Source organism: Carassius gibelio, chromosome B25 (genome assembly GCF_023724105.1).
Source record: "Carassius gibelio isolate Cgi1373 ecotype wild population from Czech Republic chromosome B25, carGib1.2-hapl.c, whole genome shotgun sequence".
Lineage (NCBI taxonomy): Eukaryota > Metazoa > Chordata > Actinopteri > Cypriniformes > Cyprinidae > Carassius > Carassius gibelio.
Window position 1 is genome coordinate 22,198,713 of NC_068420.1, and position 24,440 is coordinate 22,223,152.

Here is a 24,440-nt window from a genome sequence, read left to right on the forward strand (position 1 = left end):
CGCCTTTTACTTTGAGACCGTTTTGAGGTTAAATACAGATTTAAAAACATAACAAGGTATAGTTTAATAGCAATGATTTTGAAATCAAATCTTTGCATAGCTATTAACAGGAAACACTGGAATCTACAATGCTTCCGTAGAAACAGTTAATCTTAAAAAATAAAATAAAAAGCAAATACACAAACCCCAATAGGAAACAAAACAGTTATAGTGTAAAGTATCCTGACAGTGTAAAGTATCCAACAGTTAGTGAAATACTGGAAACAATTCAATCAAATGTGTATGTGTTTACAAATATTCAGATATAGCCACCCTTTGTAAGCATTTACATTTTTATAATTGAATTACACAATCGGACTACACTGGTCAGACTCGGTAATGTGTGCAGCAGTTGAACAAGTATTGCAGGAGACTCAGTGTATTTAGTAGACTACTGTATTCTCTAGCCTAGGTTTGGGGAGTAATACACGTTAGATAACCTTTTTAACCGAGCCAAATGACTGAGTCAGAATAAGAACCGGTTCTCTGCGCCTAAGCCTATTAAAAAAAAAAAGAGAGACCTGGTGAAGTGATTTATTGTGGTTAGATGGGGAATCCCTGCAGTGTGTGTGAGACTGACAGTGGATCAGGACTGTAAACCCACAGTCAGCTCAGAAGAAGAGTATTATTCACATGGAGCAAAAGATTTGTCCAGGAGAGATTCATTTCAGTGCGTGATGGGGAATGGGCTCTGCTCCGAGAAAGCAGGTTCTCCCAGGTAACATTATATTCACTTTATCGGCTTTATGTTTCTAAGAAACCAGAGGTACCGGCAAGGACAATAACACTTCCAAGCCATTAATATGAATATGAATATAAATATGACTATGAACTAAATTTCGTCTAGACTACTGTGAAATGTAGTCAGACTGTCTCTCTGTCGTGCTGTGTCGGATTAATTAGGTTAATCTATTATGTTTCTCTTCTGACGTAAACTTCCCTGTAATCCAATTGAAAGAAGAGTGCGCTTCAGTGTTATTAGAGAAAACAATTTCTGTCCAACTATTAATATTTTTGTATCCAAAATAAAAGTTTTTGTTTACATACTATATGTGTGTATACTGTTTACATTTATTATGTATATGTAAGTACATACACATACAAACAGTATATATTTCAAAATATTTACATGTATATGTGGCGAGTGGGGCGGGGCCGAGAGGCGTGGGAACGAGGAGTGAGGCCAGGTGTAGTGATTGGGGATGAGCTACACCTGAGCCCCACCCCTCGTTCCCACGCCTCTCGGCCCCGCCCCACTCGCCACAGTATATATTTATTTTCATATAATGTATATTATATATAAATATATTTAAAATAACAACTTAAATTATTTTTCTTAAATATATACATGTATGTGTGTGGATTTATATATACATAATAAATATACACATATTATGCGACCAATTTTTTTTTTTTTTTTGGATGTGATTAATCGTTTGGCAACACTTATATATACTGTATATATGTATAAATATATATATATATATATATATATATATATATATATATATATATATATATATATATATATATATATATATATATATATATATATATATTATTGAGAGAGAGAGACAGAATTAATAATAATAATAGGGAGAGAGAGCGAGAGAGAGAATTAAATATATGTATACTAATATTATTGTATAATTATTATATGCTATAAAAATATTTTACATGTATGCCATACTGTTATTTACATGTTTTTTTGTTGTTGTTTTTTTACATTTCAACAGTAGTGGAGCCGTCTCTTAGCACTGATTCATCTTCATCATCAACACCACCTTCATCGTGTAATAACTCTGCTGTGCCGCTGATCATCATAACAGCTCCGTCTCGAGAAAACCTCTTAGAGATGCCCACGGGTCTGAAGATAGCAGATGCGAATAAAGAGCAGCGGCCCATGGGAGGTCCGGTGTTTGTTGGTCGGGGCCGTTTTGTCACGGGCTCAGCCTGATTTACACAGGTATGAAATAAAAATGTTATTAATGTAGTCATGGGGGTAAATGTTACAGAGTTAAACTTAAAACTTTTTTTTTTTTTTTTTTACATCACTAGCTATGTAAAAATAACAAGTAGACTACCACATGACAGGACAACGCTGTTTGTACAAACCCGATAACATGTCAAATGTTGAAAGTGAGACATTTTGAAATGTCATGCCAAATATTGGCTCATTTTGGATTTCATTAGAGCTACACATTCCAAAAAAGTTTGGACAGGTAGCAATAAGAGGCCGGAAAAGTTAAATGTACATATAAGGAACAGCTTGAGAACCATTTTGCAACTTATTAGGTCGATTGGCAACATGATTGGGTATAAAAAGAGCCTCTCAGAGTGGCAGTGTCTCTCAGAAGTCAAGATGGGCAGAGGATCACCAATTCCCCCAATGCTTTGGAGAAAAATAAGTGGAAAAAGTGGAAAATGGTTCTGTGGTCAGACTAATCAAAATGTTAAGTTCTTTTTGGAAAACTGGGACGCCAAGTCATCCGGACTAAAGAGGACAAGGACAACCCAAGTTGTTATCAACGCTCAGTTCAGAAGCCTGCATCTCTGATGGTATGGGGTCACATGAGTGTGTGGCATGGGCAGCTTACACATCTGGAAAGACACTATCAATGTTGAAAGGTATATCCAAGTTCTAGAACAACATATGCTCCCATCCAGACGTCGTCTCTTTCAGGGAAATATGGCAATGGGACAATGGCAGACCACATACTGCATCAATTTCAACATCATGGTTGCGTAAAAGAAGGATCCGGGTAGAAAACATTTGGCCCATCATAAAGAGGAAGATGCAACAAAGAAGACCTAAGACAGTTGGGCAACTAGAGGCCTGTATTAGACAAGAATGGGACAACATTCCTATTCCTAAACTTGAGCAACTTGTCTCCTCAGTCCCCAGAACGTTTGCAGACTGTTATAAAAAGAAGAGTGGATGCCACACAGTGGTAAACATGGCTTTGTCTAAACTTTTTGAGATGTGTAATTTAAAATCAACTTATTTTTTCCTTAAAATTATAAATTGTCTCAGTTTAAACATTTGATATGCCATCTATGTTGTATTCTGAATAAAATATTGAAATTTGAAACTTCCACATCATTGCATTATGTTTTTATTCACAATTTGTAAAGTGTCCCAACTTTCTTGGAATTGGGTTTATATTATAAATAAGCATATAAATAATTATTTAAAACACATCTGCTATGCTCCACCCGTTTTATACTCTTTAACTATTAATCTAGTATTTAAATAATAAAAGGACACAATGAACTGGATCGGAGAGGGAACGTATGGAATCATTTGTGAGTCTCATAGAATAACGGATAATGGTCAAATACATTACATATTTATTCAGATATCATGTGTCATTATATCAATAATCTGTCATCCACAAATACCATTATTATTAAACAGTTGTGCTGCCTTGACAACCCACTGAAAAAAAAAAAAAAACTATTGACACCATCACAGAATTTGTAATGGATTTACTAGTTATAATGGCACTTGTATTGGTTTTAATAGAAACTGTAATAGACTCTGAAAGTGAAATTGACATTCAATTGACTCTGTGGGTTACTACTGGTAATTGGTTGCCTGTTATTTGTAGCTTGTTATAGCCACTGAATCATAATGGAAAAGCATTAGAAAATACAGAAAAGCATTTTTAAATGGTTTTAATGGTTAAAAGTTGATGGTTTGTAATGGTGTTTGTAGTGGAAACCATTCAAAATTTCTTCAATGGTTTCTATTGTTTTTTTTTTGTTTGTTTGTTTTTTTGGAAGGGATTTCTTGATTAATTTCTTGATTTGTTATTTACAGACCAAGCATGTGATACAAGGACAAATTAAATTGTTGCCCTGAAGAATGTGCGAAAGTTGGACAGTTGGATCTTAAAATGGAAAATGTTTGACGCTCTTTTCCACCAGTGGGAGTTGCTATTCACTGACAAGTTTGCTTTCTTCATGTCCGCTAAAAATGAAGTTGCATCCGTCTGTCTAAATAGGGAAAAGAAGAAACTGAGGTTTACAAGCACAGCTCTTACTAGCTGGTCTCCATTACACACACAAACTTCAGTGGTTCTTATATGTACTCAAGTAGTTCAGGTTTATTTGTATAGCAGCTTTTGACAATAACACAGCTTCAAAGAAGCTTTACAGAGTGGATTACTACTTGATATATCTCATTACTGTAATATAAAATAACACATTTCTAGGAATGAGATTAGAGGTTTAAGTATTTTTATCAGGGAGCTGCAGTAGTCTTATAATCCCTCAGCGAGCAGGCCAGAGGTGACTGTTGCAAGAAATGAAAAACTGTACACTATATTGTTCAGGTTGTAAAAATTAAACTGTCTGGGTTTACAGATTAGGTAGACATTGGTAGAGTTTGGGAATGGTATCAGTTTACCTTCACATGGTTAAAAGAGGTGTGCAGAAAAGTAATCATTTAGCTACAGCAGTCACGTGGCACAGGTTGTGATTGTAGACCTCAACATTGAGTGAGGGAAGTGAAACTGACCAAGCGTGCTATCAACAAGCCGGAATGTTGCAGCTGTAGTGATTATGATGGATTAATTCATGATAGAGGATTGCATAAATACGGCAAAGAGAGGCCATTCAAGGCTTTTAAGTTATTTCTTAAAGATTGATACCCAATCTGAGAGATAGCCAGTGAAGAGAAAATAAAATTACATTATATTTTAGCACCTCATGTGATTCCAAGTTTCTTGATAATCTTCCTCGGGAGAAGAAAATAAAATAAAAAAGCTGAGGACCTAATACTGATCCTTGTGGCACTCCATACTTAACCTGTGCTTGGTCGACAATTCTTCGTTAGCTAAAACATGCTGCTAGTGATCAGATAGGTAGGCTCTGTGCCAGCATAATTCTCAAGACAAAATGTTGTGGTCTATGTGTTAAAGGCAGTAGGCTACTAAAAGGGAGATGCAGCTTTGGTCAGATGATAAGAGCAAGTAATTTGCAGAAAAGTGCAGTCACTGTCCTGAAGGCCTGAATCCTGCCTAAAAGGCTTCACTGAAACTGTTTTGCTGCAAAGATAAACAGTTAAGTGTCACTCCACTATTTTTCCTAGTATTTTCAGTTAAATTTGAATATTTTATATTATATATATTCTCCAGGATCAAGCTCTGTTGGTAAAGGCTTTGTTCACTGCCGACTGGAAACTCTTTGGGGTTGGAAAGTGATTAGTTAATAACAATGAGAAGAGGGTTTAATATGCAAGTGTAAATGAATACATAGCCAGTCAGGATTAAAGGCAAGATTTTAAATATATTATATAAACTATAATGATTTGGAATAATGAACACAAGTCATATGGGTTTCTTTTATGGTGTTTTTGTTGGAGCTTGACAATCCCAGATAATATAACCAACTGAGTATCTGTATAAACAGAAACCTTGAATGCTATTTATTTTGTGTATCTGTTTAGGGATACCAATCAGCAGTCTGAGGGAAATTAACTTATTGCTCAGATTGAGACACGCAGTCGCCATTCTCTTATGTCATAAATCAGAATAGATTGTTATTCTGTTATTGGTTGGTAAAGACACTGAGAAAAAAAAAAAAAGAAAAAAAAGAAGAAGAAAAAAAAAAGAAAAGAACATGCTGTGTTTTAGTTCTGCAGTAAATTCAGTATTTTTCCAACACTTTGGTATGTGTCTTTGGTATCAGCACCTGCGTCATGCATTTAAAGTGAGATCAGTACTGCCTCATTTCCTGTCCGTCATTTCATTGAAAATATACTTGAACTCCCCCTACATAATTTTTCAGATCAACAACAAATTGTGGTTTGACTATCTTCAGACTATTTTTGTAAAAACATTTTGATAGGTTAAACTGTTTATATATAATGCATTTAATTAAATGTCAATGATATATTACTATTATTTGTGTTACTTTTAATATTATTATTTTCTTTTTTTTCTGTGTTTTTCCACAGGTGAAGTGTATAGTTCTTCAGCTGCTTAAAGGTCTGGAATATTTACATCACAACTTCATTCTTAACAGGTTTGAGTGTGTTCTTTCAGGCTTGTTCTGTTCATTAAAACGTTTCCATGTCTTCAACTTGCACAAAAGGGTCATTCCTTGTCAACTCAACCAAAGGGTCCCAGGCTCAAATTTTAGATTTGACAAATGTTTTTACAGAAGAAAGATAGACCTGTATAGTGATGAAATCTAAAATATTAAATACGATGGATGTATATTTACGGTGTAATCCACAATTTTTTAGAGTGGGCTCAAAAAAACATTAATGATAATGTTACTTTTACTCAGATATTAATTAGTAGGTCTGTATAGACATTTTGTATTTTTTTGTTTTTGCAATATGTGCCAGTGGTGACCATTCAAAAATAGAGAAACTTTTCATGTTTTCTGTCCATAGTTTGTTATACCTGTAATTCTAGAAATATTAAAGATATTGCATTATGATTTTATATTTTATCTCTAAATAAACTTTTTTTTGGAGTCATAATTTTCAAGGCCCTGCATCCATCAGTCCCAGGATCTCAATGAAGCTCTGTGTCTAGATTGTTGAATATTACATACTTTCAGTGGCTGAAAAAAGCAAATGTTGTTTACTGTGTTTACTGCTGATGCTTATTGTATTTACATTGGTATGTCTGAAGAATAAGTGTCACACACATTTCTAGCTTTCTTCAGAAAACGTATTAGCAAAATCAAAAATATGAGTCAGGGGAATTTTTTAAATGTGGTAGATTTGACAGAATGACCCAAACTAATTTTTCTTCTCATGTTTATGAGACCAATAATTAAATATAAATAATGTTGAACTTCTGATAATTAGATTTCTTAATTCTCATATTGATATTTATCAAAGAAATCAATAATTATCCTTTCATAATTTAAAACATAGGTGATTATTATGAAATCATGCAAATAGTAAGTATTTGCAGGGAAAATGTGATTTAATAAATAATTGCACAATGTGACAAAATTGAATTCTTTTGAAATCAGGCTTCATTTTCTAATATTTCTTTCTTGATTTTGGATTAAAACATGATTTATACATGTCCCTGATCGTTTTCTAAGATTCACCCACCTGTTCTGAATAAGAAACACAATAATCTGTTGTGTGTGGACGTCTGTCTGGTGGTTTTTCCACAGCTGACTTCGGTCTGGTGTGTTTACGGTATCCCGTCACAGCCCATGACTCCTCCAGTAGTCACACTGTGGTAAGCAGATGAACTTCATGCTGATTAGCCTCTCTATCATCCTGCTAATCCTTCAAATCCCTCTTTCCATCACTGACAATGTTTTCTTCACAGGTATCGAGCTCCAGAGCTCCTCCTAGGGACCAAGACGCAGACCACTGCCCTGGACATGCGGTGAGAACTGGACAAACAGCGCTAGAATAAAGTCTGCAATCAGACTGACTTTTTAGATGTTACTCAAGACAGAGAGGGAAGGGAGAGACCTAAGACATACACTACCTGTCAAAAGATTTACGACAGTAAAACTTGTAATGTTATTTTAAAGAATCTCTTCTGTTCACTAAAATCAGTAATATTGTGAAATGTTTACTATTTAAATAACTGCTAATTTAATTTTTTCCTGTGATTTCATGGATTATTTGTCACACTTCATCAAACTAATTGCATACAAATTGCAGTTTTTAAATGATCATTTCATTTCTTAAGGGAAGGAAATTTTTCCAAACCTACCTGAACCTACTTTAAAAACCAATTGGCCCCTCCTGTTAAATCATTAAAGAGCTGTGATTAACCACATTATTTTAGAAAGCAGAGTTTAATTTCACTAGCCACTCGCAGACCTGAATACTGTTGGACCTGTCTCGATGGAAGCATGAATCCTGCTCTCTATCAGGACATCCTGAAGAAGAATGGACAGCTGTCAGTTTGTGACCTCAAGCTCAACCGCACTTGGGTTATGCAGCAGGATAGTGATCCTAAACACACCAACAAGTCCACCTCTGAATGACTGGAAAACAAAAGTAAAAGTCCCGACTTAAATCCAATTGAGATGTGGTGGCATGACCTTAAATAGTCCATTCATGCCGGAAAACCTTCCAATGTGTCTAAATTAAAACAAATCTGCAAAGAAGAGTGGGCCAATATTCCTCTACAGCGATGTGAAAGACTCATTGCCAAACGCTTGATTGTAGTTGATTCTGCAAAGGGTGGCACAACCAGTTATTAGATTTATGGGGCAATTACTTTTTCATGTAGTGCCAGGCAGGTTTGGACAGCTTTTTTTTACCTTAATAAATTAAACAAAAATATCTTTGTGTAATATTAAAATTAGTTTCATCTTAATCTGTTAAAAAAATAAAACTGGAAGGGGCAAAAACTTCTTCATGACACTGTATACATACTGTATATACACACAACATCCGGAAAGTATTCACAGCGCTTCACTTTTCCACGTTTTATGTTACAGCTCTATTCCAAAATGGATTCAATTAAACATGTTCCTCAAAATTTTTAAATCAATACATAATGACAATGTCAAGTCAAGTCAAGTCACCTTTATTTATCTAGCACTTTAAACAAAATACATTGCGTCAAAGCAACTGAACAACATTCATTATGAAAACAGTGTGTCAGTAATGCAAAATGATAGTTAAAGGCAGTTCATCATTGAATTCAGTTATGTCATCCCTGTTCAGTTAAATAGTGTCTGTGCATTTATTTGCAATCAAGTCAACGATATCGCTGTAGATGAAGTGTCCCCAACCAAAGTCCTTTCAGGCAAGCCGTGCCACATCTTGGCCACGCCTCTGGGCAGCTATTTCAGAATAATAAGACCAGCTCCTTTTTAAATGAATGTGCAGAGAGTCAGAACTGCACTTTCACAGGCCACCGGGACATAGAAACAGCATGTATAGAAACAGCAGTGAAATATTATAAAAATCGCTGAAAAAATTTGATGACTTTGCCCCAAAATAAGGTTTAAAACGCCTTTTTCCCCACAGGTTATACCTTTACTACACATGCACAAGGGTTCCTCAACTGTGCGCATACGTCAGTGGAACCAGACGATAGGCTTAAATATTTCCCGACTTGACTGTTAAAAGCAGATGATTGGCTTTCCAGCGAGAGGGGCAGGACATGTGCACACAACCGCCATATTTGCCGTTACGGGTTTTCCTTATATATATGTATTGAGGATTGAGGAATTGACATGTCTCTTATAAACTGTCTCTGCCCCAACTAAGCAAGCCAGAGGCGACAGCGGCAAGGAACCGAAACTCCATCGGTGACAGAATGGAGAAAAAAACCTTGGGAGAAACCAGGCTCAGTTGGGGGCCAGTTCTCCTCTGACCAGACGAAACCAGTAGTTCAATTCCAGACTGCAGCAAAGTCAGATTGTGCAGAAGAATCATCTGTTTCCTGTGGTCTTGTCCTGGTGGTCCTCTGAGACAAGGTCTTTACAGGGGATCTGTATCTGGTCCTCTAGTTCTCCTGGTCTCCGCTGTCTTTCAGGGCAGTAGAGGTCCTTTCTAGGTGCTGATCCACCATCTGGTCTGGATACGTACTGGATCCGGGTGACTGCAGTGACCCTCTGATCTGGACACAGACTGGATCTGGTGGCCACGGTGACCTCGGAACAAGAGAGAAGCAGACAAATATTAGCGTAGATGCCATTCTTCTAATGATGTAGAAGGTACATGTTATCTGAAGTGTTTCCGGTTCCAGTTTACCTAATTAATGCAGCCTAAAAATCCTTTAACGAATTTGGATATTAAAAGCATATTAGTATGTTATGTGTATGCCAGGTTAAAAAGATGGGTCTTTAATCTAGATTTAAACTGCAAGAGTGTGTCTGCCTCCCGAACAATGTTAGGTAGGTTATTCCAGAGTTTAGGCGCCAAACAGGAAAAGTATCTGCCGCCTGCAGTTGATTTTGATATTCTAGGTATTATCAAATTGCCTGAGTTTTGAGAACGTAGCGGACGTAGAGGATTATAATGTAAAAGGAGCTCATTCAAATACTGAGGTGCTAAACCATTCAGGGCTTTATAAGTAATAAGCGAAATTTTTATTTGTTTGATAGGCAGCCAGTGCAGTGTTGACAATGTGAAAGAAGTTTGTTTGAAATCTTTGCAAATTTATTAAAAGTAAAATAATAATAATAATAATAATAATAATAAATAAATAAATAAATCACATGTAAATAAGTATTCACATCCTTTGCAATGACAGTCAAAACTGTGCTAGTGTGCATCTTTTTTACACTGATCATCCTTGAGCAGTTTCTCCAGCATGACTGGAGTCCACCTGTGGTACATTCAGTGGATTGGACATGATTAGGAAAGGCACACATCTGTAAATATAAGGTCCCACAGTTAGCAGTCCATGTCAGAGCACAAGCCAAGCCATGAAGTCCAAGGAGCTGTCTGTAGACCTCCGAGACAGGATTGTATCGAGGCACTGATCTGGGGAAGAGTGCAGAAAAACATTACTTCATTGAAGGCTCACGGAAGCATGTAGTCCCTGTTACCTTCAACGGAAGAAGTTTGAAACATCCAGCTCCATTATCATATATACAGATGGGAGAAACCTACAGAAGGACAAACATCACTGCAACCCTCCACTGATTAGGGTTGTTAAAAAAATAAAAATTTAGAATATACATCGAATTTAAAATATAAATCCACATTCAAATTTGATGTGTGCATCAAGCAGCTTTATCAGTGGCACACAAGATGCGATGACGATGCAAGTGTCATTGCATTTTAAGTCTTTTATTTTTACCTATCCATGTTGAACCCACTGAATGCAGCGCTGCTAAGTTATTTATTCTTTTTTGCATCAAATCTGAAACCAAGCTGTTCACACAGAATGCATATTTATCGCTTTTTCTAGAGGGACATCTATCGCACGAGAGCGGCATGTTCAGAAAGCCATGTCAAATTCTTGCCTTGAGACTTTATGGTGGTTTTCCCCATCCCAATGCATATCATGTTTTTAAATGGAAAAAAAAGTACTCTTTGTGATTGGTTTTCGGTCATTTGTATTAAACTATGTGTACACGATGCTGTTTTGTTTCTAATTATTTAAGCAACTGAATTATATATGGTTTATAAAACATTATTTTAAACACTATGCACTTTTTTCAAAGTGTGTTATTGTATTTCTTTGCAGAAACGTGCATTAGTAATTTGCTCTATGCGTCCTCTTGTGGCCTCGGGAGACAAGGGGCTGTTTTTCAGCGGCAGGGACTGAGGGACTCGTCAGAGTACAAGAAAAGCTCAATGCACCCAAATATTCAGATAGCCGTAATGAAAAGCATTAAGAGCATTCAGAAGCTGAGACTGGTTCACCTTCCATCAGGACAGTGACCCTAACTAGTGGTCAAAAGGGCTTATAGACCACTCTGTGAATGTCCTTGAGAGGCCCAGCCAGAGCCTGGGATTGAACAGTCAAATGTTTCTGGAGAAACCTGAAAATGTGCGTCTACCCCCATCAACCCTGACAGAGCTTGAGAGGCGAAGAATGACAGATAATTGTTAAATGATGATGATCAAAGCGTGTCGCATCATACCAAAAAGCTTGAGGCTGTAAATGGTGTCAAAGGTGTATCAACAAAGTATACATTTGTAAAAAATTTACGTTGTCATTGTGGGATATTGTTTGTAGAATTTTGAGGAAAACAATGAATGTAAATTCCTTTTGGAATAAGGCTGCAACGTAACAAAATGTGAATTGCTGTGAATACTTTATGGATGAGTGACATATCAAAGTTAGCAGAGGTTGAACTACAAAGAATCGAGTGTCTGTTGGTTTAAAGTCTGAAGTTGTAGATCCTCTGTAATGTTGTCTGTCTTTTGTTACGCATCAGTTTAGAGAGACATTGATATCACAGAAACATCTGTAGCAGAGTCCAGTGGTGTGTTGAGTTCTTCATGAACCTGTCTGTTCTCCTCATGCAGGGCTGTTGGCTGCATCTTTGCTGCGCTTCTTGCCCATAAACCTCTTCTGCCTGGAGCCTCAGGGATCCAGCAGGTGGATATGATCGTCCAGCTGTTGGGAACACCGAATGAGAGCATCTGGCCATTAATGATAACGTGTGTCTAACAGAGCCACAGCGAAAGATTGTTTAGATAGCTCCTACTTCAGGGAGAAGCCCTTGCGTAAGTGCTTCCTAGTTTTACACATTTCTCTATATCAGATGCTGTCTCAGGCCGAGTTTCTGACCGTGGCTCCCATGATTCACTCTGCAGCTTGTGAACCAGAGCTGATGCCCATGTTTCCTCACCACAGAAACAAACCAGGAGCTTCTGGGACAGAAAACCAAATGTCCTGCTGCCTGTTATTCTCCATTCTTATACTCGTAAGATATTGTACAAATCAAAGTTCAGTCTGACAGAGATGAGATACAGTGTAAATAATACAAACAAATCCTAGTCAGCGGAGCTATGAGCAGATGCTGCTGCTTGTTTTGTACAAATATATAAAAATAAAAAAAAGAGTCATTTATATAAAACATGTCACCTTTGATGTGTTGATTGTGGGCTTGATCTGCTTCATATTCTTGTTGATCTGTGAATCAGCCAGATTACTTGAAATATTAATGAGCTGTTGGCAGTTGTTTTCTGTCTTTGTCCAACAGAGAAGGTAATCAGAAGTTAAGCTCCTCCGGTTATAGATTTGATATTTACAGATATGATAAATGTGGTATTCAAGGACGTCAGGAAAATATGAGGCTCGTAACATTTCTGTGTTATTTGTGGGTTAAAGGGTCTTCATAGGAATGAGCTTGAAAAGCTGTCTGCTCTCCGGACTCTATTCTCAGATTAATGTAGTCCTCCTCTGAATGAGAAATGAGTAAATTAGTTTTCCTCGGCAGGGAACAGCTGATGACTGCTTTCAGACCCCTCCAAAAACATTCAGCTAAAGAAACAATGTCAATAAGATATTGAGCTGGGTCCTGTACCATGATGGTAGCTGAACAAATTCAGAGTTACAGGATTAGTTTTGAGTTGACAAAACCAAACCTCTCCAATCCGGCTTTGTTGGTACCATGATGCTGTTCATCAACTTTATTTGTCAACTCAGGCTTTGATCCTGAGTTTGTGGAGCGCGTGCACATGAATGTGTGACATCCCTGGTGAACAGCCAATCACGAGCCACGCAACACAAAGCAAGTTTGATTTACTTCTCGTGAGAGACCCAGCGAGATTCAAGACTAAAGGTTAAAGGTTTTGCTAAAGGTTAAGAGATTGAAGAACATGACACATTTAAATGTCATATGAAAAATGAAGGAGGACTAATAAAACAAATGATCTTGCTGCATCAGTGTAGTCACAAGTGGAACTCGTTAACTTAGTTTATACATTTGAAAATATATAGTGATAGAGACTTGAACATGTAAGTTCAGATTTGAATTTTTTAAAATAGTTCAATCTTTTGATACTACAGCTTATTTATATTACATGATCTGTATACATTAATATTTATTTAAAATAATTTATAATAACTTTTAAACTAAAATTGCTTGTGTGTAAGAGATAAATAATAATATGTATCACAATAATTATATAAATCATAAAATGACTCAGTTATTATCATTAAAGCCAGATAATTTTTGGCTATAAGTGAATTTTTTTAGTATAAGTGACCTTTAATTTGGAGCAAGATAAACTGGAGTGACTTTGTGTCAGACATGTGTCACTTCTCTCACATCTGATTGGTTCACCTTCAGTCTGAGATCTTGAATTCAGAACATAACCTGCCCTGGAGCAGGTTAGCCGTGCAGCGTAAGATACCATGGCAATGAACACCGATTAAAGCCAAGCTACTTTCATAGTAGCTAAAACCCAGGGTTGGCGGAGACTAAGCTGAAACATAGCTGGCTAGCCACCTAATCCAGCTTCATGGTACAGGCCCCTGGTATTGTGAGGCACACAAGATTCATATCTGGATAGGTACATAGTGTTTAATTCTTGCACATTTTCTGCACAGCATTATGCATTCAACTTCTCAAATGAATAGTCTGCTTTTTTCTGGAAACATACACAGCATGTTCATAGAAAATGATCCTTTGCTGTAATGTTACAGAGCTACTGTCAGAAGGCAGGTTTCTCCATTTTAAGCAGCGTGGATAGACTGAAGTAAATACACACAAACAATGCACAAACTTGTTTTTTTTTATCAGATCAGGTTAATGTTATCCTTCAAGATGAATGACAGCTGTAACACACTTCTGCTTGATCAGCTGATGGTGAGTCTGTCAGATACACTGCCAGGTCACATTTCAGCCCGGACTCTGAAAATACTGTAAAACATTACTGTCGGAATAGATGTAAAACAGACTTGGTTTCTGTTTAATTGTGAGGTTTAACGTGACCCGGCCGTGTCTTTGAGAGATTCACCCAGACAATGTTTAGACAGTAAAGTGCTGTAATAGTAAGCTGGACACAGAACATACTGATGAAGCTCAAACAGGTCGGCACTCAAAACCATCCAAAAACAGAATAAATTAACATAAATACCCATCGGCGAGAGCTGTAATGTTGGTAGACGGTTCAGAATAAAGGGCAGACGGACAAAATCTTTATAAAATGAATACTTCAACAAACTTGATTACGTAAACACCACTTCACAGCAAGCTCCATGCTCGGTCCCATCTGCTGACTGTGAGGGGTGTAGTGTTGGGCGGTTAGGTTCGTTTAGAGCTCAGAGTCCTGCCGTGGTGTGTTTAGCCCTCCTGTCCAAAATCCTCTGTGAACTTCTTCACCTTCAGCAGGTCTTCAGTGTTGACTGTGGGGCGTGTGGTCGCCAGAGAGCGCAGCATGTCAGACTTACACACACACACACACACACACACACGCAAATGCAATTTATAATCAAATGTAATACATGAATAAATCTCATTTATTTCTGTGATGTGCAGCTGTATTTTCAGCATCATTACTGCAGTCTTCAGTGTCACATGATCTTCAGAAATCATTCTAATACATTATTATTATTATTGATGCTCAGTTATTGTCAGTGTTAAAAAATAGTATTTGCTGCTTCACTTTTTTTGTGGAAGACATGATGCATTTGATTTCAGGATTCTTTGATAAATAGAAATTTCAATAGCACAACATTTAACTGAAATTAAAAAGAGGTGTTAGTTTTCTAACATTTGTCTTTCATTGATTCGTTCTAATTCATCTTCTTCATCTTTTAAATGTTCCTTTCTAAAATGTCCTACTGCATACAAACACTCAGAAAGATTCACACAGAGATCGGTCATGAGTCAGATTCACACACAGCATTTAAACACTGGGTTCACAAAAATCATTTCCTGTTTAGGAAAGTTTTTCAACATTGCATCAGCTACTGATGAACATGTTCATTTGTATTAGTATTATCATTTTTTGTCATCTGATCTCAATAATATTTGAGTCATCTCAAGATCTGCTTTCTTTCTTTTCTTTAGTTAGGTTTGAAATAAGTTAGAAGTGCTTTTGTTTCTTTCTCTTGGGTTGATATGTATTGGTTTTTTGTTAGTTACTTTTTCTGAGTTGTAAATATTTGTACATATGGCTTGTCTCTTTAATGATTTATGTTCTTATAAATATATTTTGGTAGTTACATGGATTATTTTCACTTTGTACAATAAATCACATTTGTTGGCAGTTTCTCTGCATCGTCTCTTTCTGCCTCCATCAGTTTTACAGATTTCTCCTTTTACCCCCAGACCATCTTAAGAGGGTCGTAACAGACACATGCGCACATTCATGGTCGTCTTTTGGTTGTGGTCACATGACATGCAGGTTAACAAATAAAGAACAATTCTGTATGTGGTTTATTTGAATTCGATTTAAAATAACTCCAAAAGCAGAATACCCTAACCCTAAAGTTTTCATTTAACATTTTTCTGATTGAATCAATTATTAGCTTAAACTTACAACCCCCCTGCAGTTTGGGAAACCTTGATGTTTAATGTTTAGTGCAAACAGAATATATTTTCTTTATTTTGGTACAAAATAATTTGGTACAAGATGACCCTATTTAAATCAATGTGAAGAACCAGACAGGACAAAAGTAATCTAAAAGTAGCCTGAATATATTACCCAATGAGTAATTTAATGGATTATGTTACTAATTACAATTTCTGTCATGTTAATTGGAATCAGTAACAGATTACAATTTCTAATTACCAAGCTCTATATTTTTTAAATAGAAAACAGTTGTTTTATTTTAATGAGAACATTTTAATCTAGGCATCATGCGGTAAACAAATTAAAAGTGCATTCGCTGACTGTCTGATTTATATTGTCAGGTTGTTTTTATCAGCAGGCCAATAAACAATAAGACATGTTTATTCATTTTTGAAAAACATTCATAATCAGAGCAAGTTAAGTGAATATCGATGAGCAGAACTAGGTATTTTATTTTCTCAGTGGTTATATACTGTACGTGTAACCAGCAGATGATGCCAAGCAGACCAGACTGTGTAGTGATAGTCAAACTGACAGAGAGACGGTCAGGATCTCACCATGCACACGATGGGCTCCAGCAGCTTGTCCCCAGGGACATCCATCCAGGTCATCTCTATGGCTTCAGGGTCACCGGGGGAGCACGGGGTCAGGAGGTCATCCACCATCACAGAGCTGTTACTGCGAGACGGGCCTCGCACCTGACCAGCCGAGAGCACAACACACATTCAACTCTCTGTTCTAGATCTGTGACGACTGAAGGGGTCATATGATGCCAATTAAAGTCTTCCCAGAGTTACACGCTGTTACAGTCAAATGGTTTGTTCCTGAATGATTCGGTTTAAGCTCAATGACTCACTCATTAACAGGCACTTGTTGCCACCTACTGGTGGTTTTAATTTCACATTTTGACTATTTCTTTCATGTCTTAAATGATTACAAATATCAGTATTCAATATTTTATGTTAAAAGCAAAACATTATTTATGCATCTGTAACTTCTGAGATACATTAAACTGTGTGTAAATACATCTAAATATCACTTCAGATGCAGATTAAAGACATGCTTTCTTTTGTTGGAATTAAAGACACTAAGTACAGATAAAGTGCGTTGTTTTCTTTTATTCATTTATTTATTATTTTATTGTTTATAAATTTATTATTTATTAATTTATATTTATTTGCTCCTTTTTGTTTTTAATTTAATTGTACTTGTATTATTTATTTATTTTAATTCATACTTAAGTACAATAAATATCACATACTTTAAGACTTTTACTCAAGTAATATTCTAAACGGTGACTTCTACTAAAGTCATTTTCTGGCAAGTTATCTGTACTTTTACTTGAGTATGACTTTCAGGTACTTGATGCACCACTCTACATAAGATCGTAAAGTCAAAAAGACTAAAGTCTCAAACAGAAAGAGATATTCGGTGTCACTTTATTTTACAGTCCTGTTCCTCATGTACATACTATGTATTTATTATAGAAATTACAATAACTATGTAATAACTAGGTACTAACCCTGAACCTACCCCTAAACCTCACCCTACCCCACGTAGTTACCTTGTATTACCAGAACTTTCTTAGATAAATACACTGTAAGTACACAATAAGTACATGTTAGTACACGTACTGTAAAATAAAGTGCAACCAGATATTCTTTATAAAAGTTAAGACTCGTCCACACTTTCCTGAAACGTCATTGTGTGGGAAGATTTGCATAACAACGCTCAAATGTTTAAGACATATTAATAAACATTATTTATGCTTATTAGACGCTGTGTGTTTCCAAATATGGTAAAGGGCATAACATTTCAGTCACACGCTTGAGGTATTCGGCCAATCACAACGCACTGGATAGCTGGCCAATCAGAGCACACCTCGCTTTTCAGAGAGATGAGCTTTGTAAAGATTGACGCGTCTCAGAAAGACAGAGCTTAGAGAAGAAACAATAGTGTACAGTATGTGGAAAATAATGTGGTTTTAAAACCTTAAACAACATAAACCAAATAATCTTATTTTAAGCATTATACTATTATACTATAAATATTGTAAAAAGTAGATCCAGACATAAGTCATGTTAAGGCTCAGTTTCCTCCGGTACCTTTTTGAAGTGTGTAGCGGACTGCACTTTCCTCACAGGCTGCATGAGAGCGTCTCGCACGATGATGCTGATATCGGCTCCGGAGTATCCGTCTGTCTTGTGGGCCAGCTGACGCAGGTCTGCCTCGCTCAGGCTGTGAGGCGTGTTTCCCAGGTGTAAGCGAAACATGGCCGCTCTGGCCGGCTCCTCGGGGAGCGGGATGTAGATGCGCTTCTCAAACCTGCACGGCCAGCAGGAGGACTCCACAGATTACAGACTGGAGCTGAAACATGAGCACTTCTCTACTCTGAAAGCGTTTATCAGACTGACCTTCTGCGAATAGCAGCGTCGAGCACCCAAGGAATGTTAGTAGCACCGAGCACTAATACCCCATCGTTGTTATTCCCAACACCTGCGGAAGAGAGACGCCCACAGACCATCAGAAAGAAGAGCTTGTGAGGAAACCCTGCATCGCTCTGTATGGGGGTCCATTCATTTCTGATCACACTTCGTTTTCAGGTGTGCTACACACGTTACATGTGTTTACTATTATAATAACAATAAATGATTATTTATTACATGCAAGTAACCCTACTACTGACCACATAGGAAGTACATGTAGTTAAATAATATTACTCATATATTAATCTTAAATGTATTACACTGTAACCAGGACGCCTTAAAATGAAGTATAACCTTTGTTACGGCGTAATTATACATTTAAGAACTGAGTAATATTAATTAAATACATGTACTTACTCCTACAGTTAGTGATTGGTTTAGAGTTGATTAAATTATGCATAATTTACTGTTATTACTACAGTAAGTGCATGTGTAGCAAGGACACTGTAAAATAATGTTTCCTAATTTTTTTATCTTTTAAAATGTACTTAAAATGTTAATGTTTCGGTCTTTTTAACCATTTTCTTGTTGTAAATGAATGACTTCTAATGACATCAAGTGTTTCCCTTAAATGTATATAATAATTTAGGTTTTCAGACATATTTTATTAGGCAGAGAATTTCTTTTAACACTTTACAATAATGTGTTAACTAACATTAACTACCAATGAACAAGAAATGTGTTAAAGTATTGGTTGCACTTTATTTTACAGTACGTGTACTAACATGTACTTATAGTGTACTTGCAGTGTATTTATTTAAGAAAGTTCTGGTAATACAAGGTAACTACATGGGGTAGGGTGAGGTTTAGGGGTAGGTTCAGGGTTAGTACCTAGTTATTACATAGTTATTGTAATTACAATAATAAGTACATAGTACATGTACATGAGGAACAGGACTGTAAAATAAAGTGCTACCAAAGTATTTATGAAGTTACAGTAAATACATTTCTACATTTTTCCCATTAGACAACCCTAATCTAAGCGTTTTGACTTCAAACTGAATTGTAATGTAAATAAGTTAAGGCTCATGTGTGAAAGGAGAGATAAGCATCATGTATTGAGCAGGATGTGGTTTATCAGAAAGTGTTTCTCACCCTGCATCTGGACCAGGAACTCGGTCTTGATCCTGCGGGCGGCTTCGCTCTCGTTCTCGTTTCTGGATCCACACAGAGAGTCCACCTCGTCTATGAAGATGATGGAGGGCTTGTGCTGGCGAGCCAGATCGAACAGATTCTTCACCAGTCTGAGGACAGTTCAAACACAACCCATCACCTCATGCAGACTGACAGCCACACAGTGAGCACACACTCACTTCTCACTCTCGCCCAGCCACTTCGACACCAGGTCTGAGGACGACACGGAGAAGAAGGTGGAGTTATTGGCCTCGGTGGCCACAGCTTTGGCCAGATAAGACTTTCCTGTGCCGGGGGGCCCGAACAGAAGGATGCCCCTCCATGGAGTCCGCTTGCCTGCATCACAGCACAAACACACACTGCAGTCTCTCAAAGTGTATATCACTAAAATAAAGAGCTAAACATGTGGACATCAAGGGCGATATTTGTACATATTCTTTTAATAAATAACAGATTACTACAAATCTCTCGGTCATCATTTGGTATAAGAACGTGCACTTCCATTCAAAAGCTCGGGGTCAAGGAGATTTGTTCTGTTTCTGACAGGAAAGAAGTGTCTTATTTCATTTTCAATGTAATTTAATAAACAACTTCTTTAAAAGCAATTTATTGCTGTGATCGAAGCTGAATTTTCAGGATCATTACTCAGTGTCACATGATCCTTCAGAAATCATTTTAATATACATGTAATAATTATTATATTATATCACATCAGGATTTGTCAATGAATAGAATAAAAAAAGCATTTATTTATTTACTTAAATACAGTGTTTATTTATGTATCTGTGTATATGTATGCATGTATATACATTTTTTTAATACTGCCACTTAATTAACTTTAATTTCTTTCAAGTAAAAAAAAAAAAAACTTACTGACCCCAATCTTTTGAACAATAGTGTGTTAACTAGGGATGTTGCTGAATATCTTATATATATATATATATATATATATATATATATATATATATATATATATATATATATATAAATATGATTCTAATGACTAATATAATTAATATTTGGCAGATAACACAAGCTAGGGGATAGCAAAACATGAATCATATCTGACTAACATTAATCTCTAGTAAGTGTGAGCTGACGGAGTATGAATGGTGATAATGGACCTCAGACTGACCTGTGAACAGGTGAGGGAATTTGATGGGCAGAATGACCGCCTCTTTCAGGGCTTCTTTTGCCCCCTCCAGTCCGGCCACATCACTCCACCTCACATTGGGCTTCTCCATCACAATCGCCCCTGAAATCATCAACCAACACCTCCTCAGCACGACCGACAGCAGCTGGGTAATCCCTCGCTTTAACACAGTGAAGCACTGAAGACACAGACTCACCCATCAGATGCTCCTGGAGCTTCTTTTTTTCAGGATTTTCTCCCTCACTATCACTGTCACTCCTGCACACACACACACACACACACACACACACACACACACACACACAGTTTATCTCTGTGAGCCATCAACACCCCACAGCAGAACAGACACGAGCTGATAGAGTACTTGTCATTGCTCTGTGCTTCCTTCACTGGTTTCTTGCCCTGTTTGTCCTTGTTCTTCAGGTAGTCCTTGAGTTTCTCGGCTCTGTCCAGATACTGCACACACTTCCCACGGATGCTTTCCTTCGCCTTGTCACTGTGCGCTTCATCTGAGAAACCAAAGGATCAAAGGTGTGTCTTCAAATCTGTCATAATATTTATTTTTTACATCTACACGACTTACATGTAATACTGTAAAGCTACTTTGACACAATCGGTATTTTTAAAAGCGCTATATAAATAAGTAAAGGTGAAAAACTTTCATAAAACAAATAAATCCCCATAAACACATAGTTTATGACTTTTGGATAAAGTCTGCAGTGGATTTCAATGCAAAGCCAGTTCTTCTGAAAAACACTTATTTTTCAAATCTCTTGTTATTTGCTATTCAACACTGCAAGGCCTCGGTGACATCAGCCAAAAAAAAAAAAAAAAAATGAAAAATTCAAAAGACAAACTTTTTGTCCAATGAACTTTGTAGAATAAGAATTTCAGAAAGTAAACAGGGTTCATTTTGAGCTCATTTGGAGCAGAGGAAGTCCACTCACATTTGATGGCGTGCAGGAAGTACTCCACAGCGTGCTGGTAGAGTCTCAGCGCCTCCTCGTAGTTCTTGGCCTTGTCCTCCTCTGTGGCTTTAGTGACCAGCTCAATCGCTTTCTGAACATGACAGTTACTCTATGAACTGACAGACTACTATAGGGTTTAATAAGTGCTCATTCCATGTCAACTCAACATAGAGGTCTGTGGATCAATATTATTTAGAAAATCTATTATTATTATTTAATTTTTTTTATGTGTCAAATTTTCCATGAAGAGTGTTTAAAATGACATTGTCCAGCTAATATTTCAAGCAAAAGTCAAGATCTAAAAAGACCTCTGGAAAGGTTGCAGCTTCATTCTGTAAAGAAATATTGTAAGTTTATTAAAATAAAATTGTTGTGTCTACAGCCCACAAACAAACAATCATTTTTTGAATATATTGTTATATTATCTTTTTGGTTATTGAATGCCCTGAATAGCTGTGATATGTAAAGAGGCATAAGTCATTAAATATAAACTGGTTGAAAACCATATGGTATCGGTGTTGATCTTTTCCAAAAACACAACGGTCTACAGGTGTAGCTCAATAAATTAGGATGTCGAGGAAGAGTTCATGTCAGTAACTCAACTCAAACTGTGAAACTCGTGTATTAAATAAATCCAATGCACACAGACTGAAGTAGTTCAAGTCTTTGGTACTTTTAATTGTGATGATTTTGGCTCACATTTAACAAAAACCCACCAATTCACTATCTCAACTAATTAGAATATTACCAATAAACCAATAAAAAAAAAATAAAAAAAACATTTAGTGAATTGTTGGTACTTAGTAGGGGCTCTTTTTGCTTTAATTACTGCCTCAATTCAGCGTGACGTTGTCTGTGGTTCAGTAAATCTCGACACGTCTGTGTGTTGTGGCTCTTGATGTCTTGACCCCAGCCTTAGTCCATTCCTTGTGAAGTTCACTCAATTTCTTGAATTGATTTTGCTTGACAATCCTCATAAGACTGCAATTCTCTTGATTGGTTGTGCATCTTTTTCTTCCACACTTTTTCCTTCCATTCAATTTTCTGTTAACATGCTTGGATACAGCACTCTGTGAACAGCCAGCTTCTTTGTCAATGAATGTTTGTGGCTTACCCTCCTTGTAAAGGTGTCAATGATTGTCTTCTGGACAACTGTCAGATCAGTCTTCCCCATGATTGTGTAGCCTACTGAACCAAACTGAGAGACCATTTTAAAGGCTCAGGAAACCTTTGCAGGTGTTATGAGTTAATTAGCTGATTGGTGTGTGACCATATTCTGATTTGTTGAGATAGTGAATCGATGGGTTTTTGTTAAATGAGAGCCAAAATCATCACAATTAAAAGAATCAAAACTTTTACTACTTCAGTCTGTGTGCACTGAATTTATTTAATACACGAGTTTCACAATTTTTAGTTGAATTAATGAAATAAATGAACTTTTCCTCTACATGAATTTATTGAGAAACACCTGTAGAGTACACATTTTATTGAAATTAGAGATGTACATCGAACAAAAATGTACAAATCTTACATTTTTAGAGTTCAAAAAGATGTTAAAGCCCATGTAAGGGTATTCATTTTAAGGATGAAAAGGTGTTTTGATTGAGGGAAACAAGATAAATTGCTAGTTTAAATATTATTTGTTTATCAGATGTTCCTCTTTGGATGCCAAAAGAAAATGGTGCAATTGAATTTTTTTTTTTTTTCTGTAGCTACACAGACAGGCTCATCTGCCATTAGGGAACGTATCCTTAATGCTATAAATTAAATACTTATTTAAGAATTTCACTTATTGCCTTGGAAATAAATGCATCTTGAAAACAACAACAATAATAATAATAATAATAAATGTTTAATGGGTGCTGAAGGTCTTATGCTTAATAAAACAGGTAAAAAAAAAATATTTTTAACCCCCTGGAGAAAAGAATGAATTACTCAGTAAACACTGCTCAATATGTGTCAGGTCCAAAATATTTGGCTCAACTTAAATTGTATTATCTTTGTATATTCAAATTATTATTAAACTTAGTCACGGTCTGTCAGACTCCTGCCAAAAGCTTAGCTACGGATATATAGTGAATTCCAAATAAATATAATTTAACTTATTTTTATTCAGCAACTGTGTGTACATTTGATTCACTGTCATGAAATTGTAGCCTGCCAGATAAACAGGCCTGCAAGTAACAAATAAATCCACAGCAGCTTTTTTAAAAATGACACGACATAACACATTTCGACTGACGTCTCTGAGAAATTGTCGTTTAGTCCTGATATCTTCTCTCAAATGAACATGAAACTGAAGTGAGGTTTGTTTACATGGATGCTTGTCAAAGACAGACCTCTCTACTGATTTCTATCAGGTTTATAATGATAAACAAACGCATTTGACGAGTGTGAATTCTGAACGATGAGTCATTACAGTTAATTTGTTTAGTTAGTGTCTAGTTATAACATGGTTAAATAAGGATAATGCGCTAAAGCTAATGTAAACTCACCTGCAGTGTTGACGTTGTCATTTCATCTCACGCTCGAGCAGTTTCACTGCAGTGCTCTATTAATAGTTTTTACAATAAACTCAAATTGTATGTTAAAAACAAGAACAACAAAATAAATAAATTTAAGGGAGGTTGATGTAATGTGACAGATGAGTGAACCCAGAAACGGAAGTTGTCACCCTCCTTCCCATACTGTCCTCCGGAAACATAAGCTCAAGGCATTAG

At 36.4% G+C, this 24,440-nt stretch overlaps 1 protein-coding gene, 1 long non-coding RNA gene and 1 pseudogene across 2 annotated transcripts; 2 read left to right on the plus strand and 1 right to left on the minus strand.

Moving 5' to 3' along the window:
- Positions 1-602: 602 nt before the first annotated feature.
- LOC128014439 (uncharacterized) lies at positions 603-3,137 on the plus strand. Its single transcript, XR_008183543.1, has 2 exons — positions 603-757; positions 1,776-3,137. It is a non-coding gene; the product is annotated as an uncharacterized LOC128014439 (long non-coding RNA).
- Positions 3,138-3,945: 808 nt separating this feature from the next.
- On the plus strand, positions 3,946-12,531 carry LOC128014078 (cyclin-dependent kinase 10-like; annotated as a pseudogene).
- Positions 12,532-13,965: 1,434 nt separating this feature from the next.
- Positions 13,966-24,436, minus strand: LOC128014365 (vacuolar protein sorting-associated protein 4A). Its single transcript, XM_052597934.1, has 11 exons — positions 24,216-24,436; positions 21,700-21,811; positions 21,117-21,261; positions 20,949-21,010; positions 20,735-20,854; positions 19,779-19,935; positions 19,561-19,709; positions 18,394-18,475; positions 18,085-18,304; positions 16,537-16,677; positions 13,966-14,847 (listed from the first exon to the last, which is right to left on the minus strand). The coding sequence occupies exons 1-11, from the start codon at positions 24,234-24,236 to the stop codon at positions 14,746-14,748; spliced, it is 1,311 nt and encodes a 436-aa protein (XP_052453894.1). The 5' UTR covers positions 24,237-24,436; the 3' UTR covers positions 13,966-14,745.
- Positions 24,437-24,440: the final 4 nt, after the last annotated feature.

Excerpts from the sequence above, each read along its gene's own strand:
- LOC128014365 (XM_052597934.1), bottom strand. The coding sequence starts at position 24,236 with ATGACAACGTCAACACTGCAG. Across the intron at positions 20,855-20,948 it reads GCTCCAGGAGCATCTGATGG|GGGCGATTGTGATGGAGAAG; the intron begins GTGAGTCTGTGT and ends TGATGATTTCAG. Across the intron at positions 14,848-16,536 it reads TGGAGCCCATCGTGTGCATG|TCTGACATGCTGCGCTCTCT; the intron begins GTGAGATCCTGA and ends TGTGTGTGTAAG.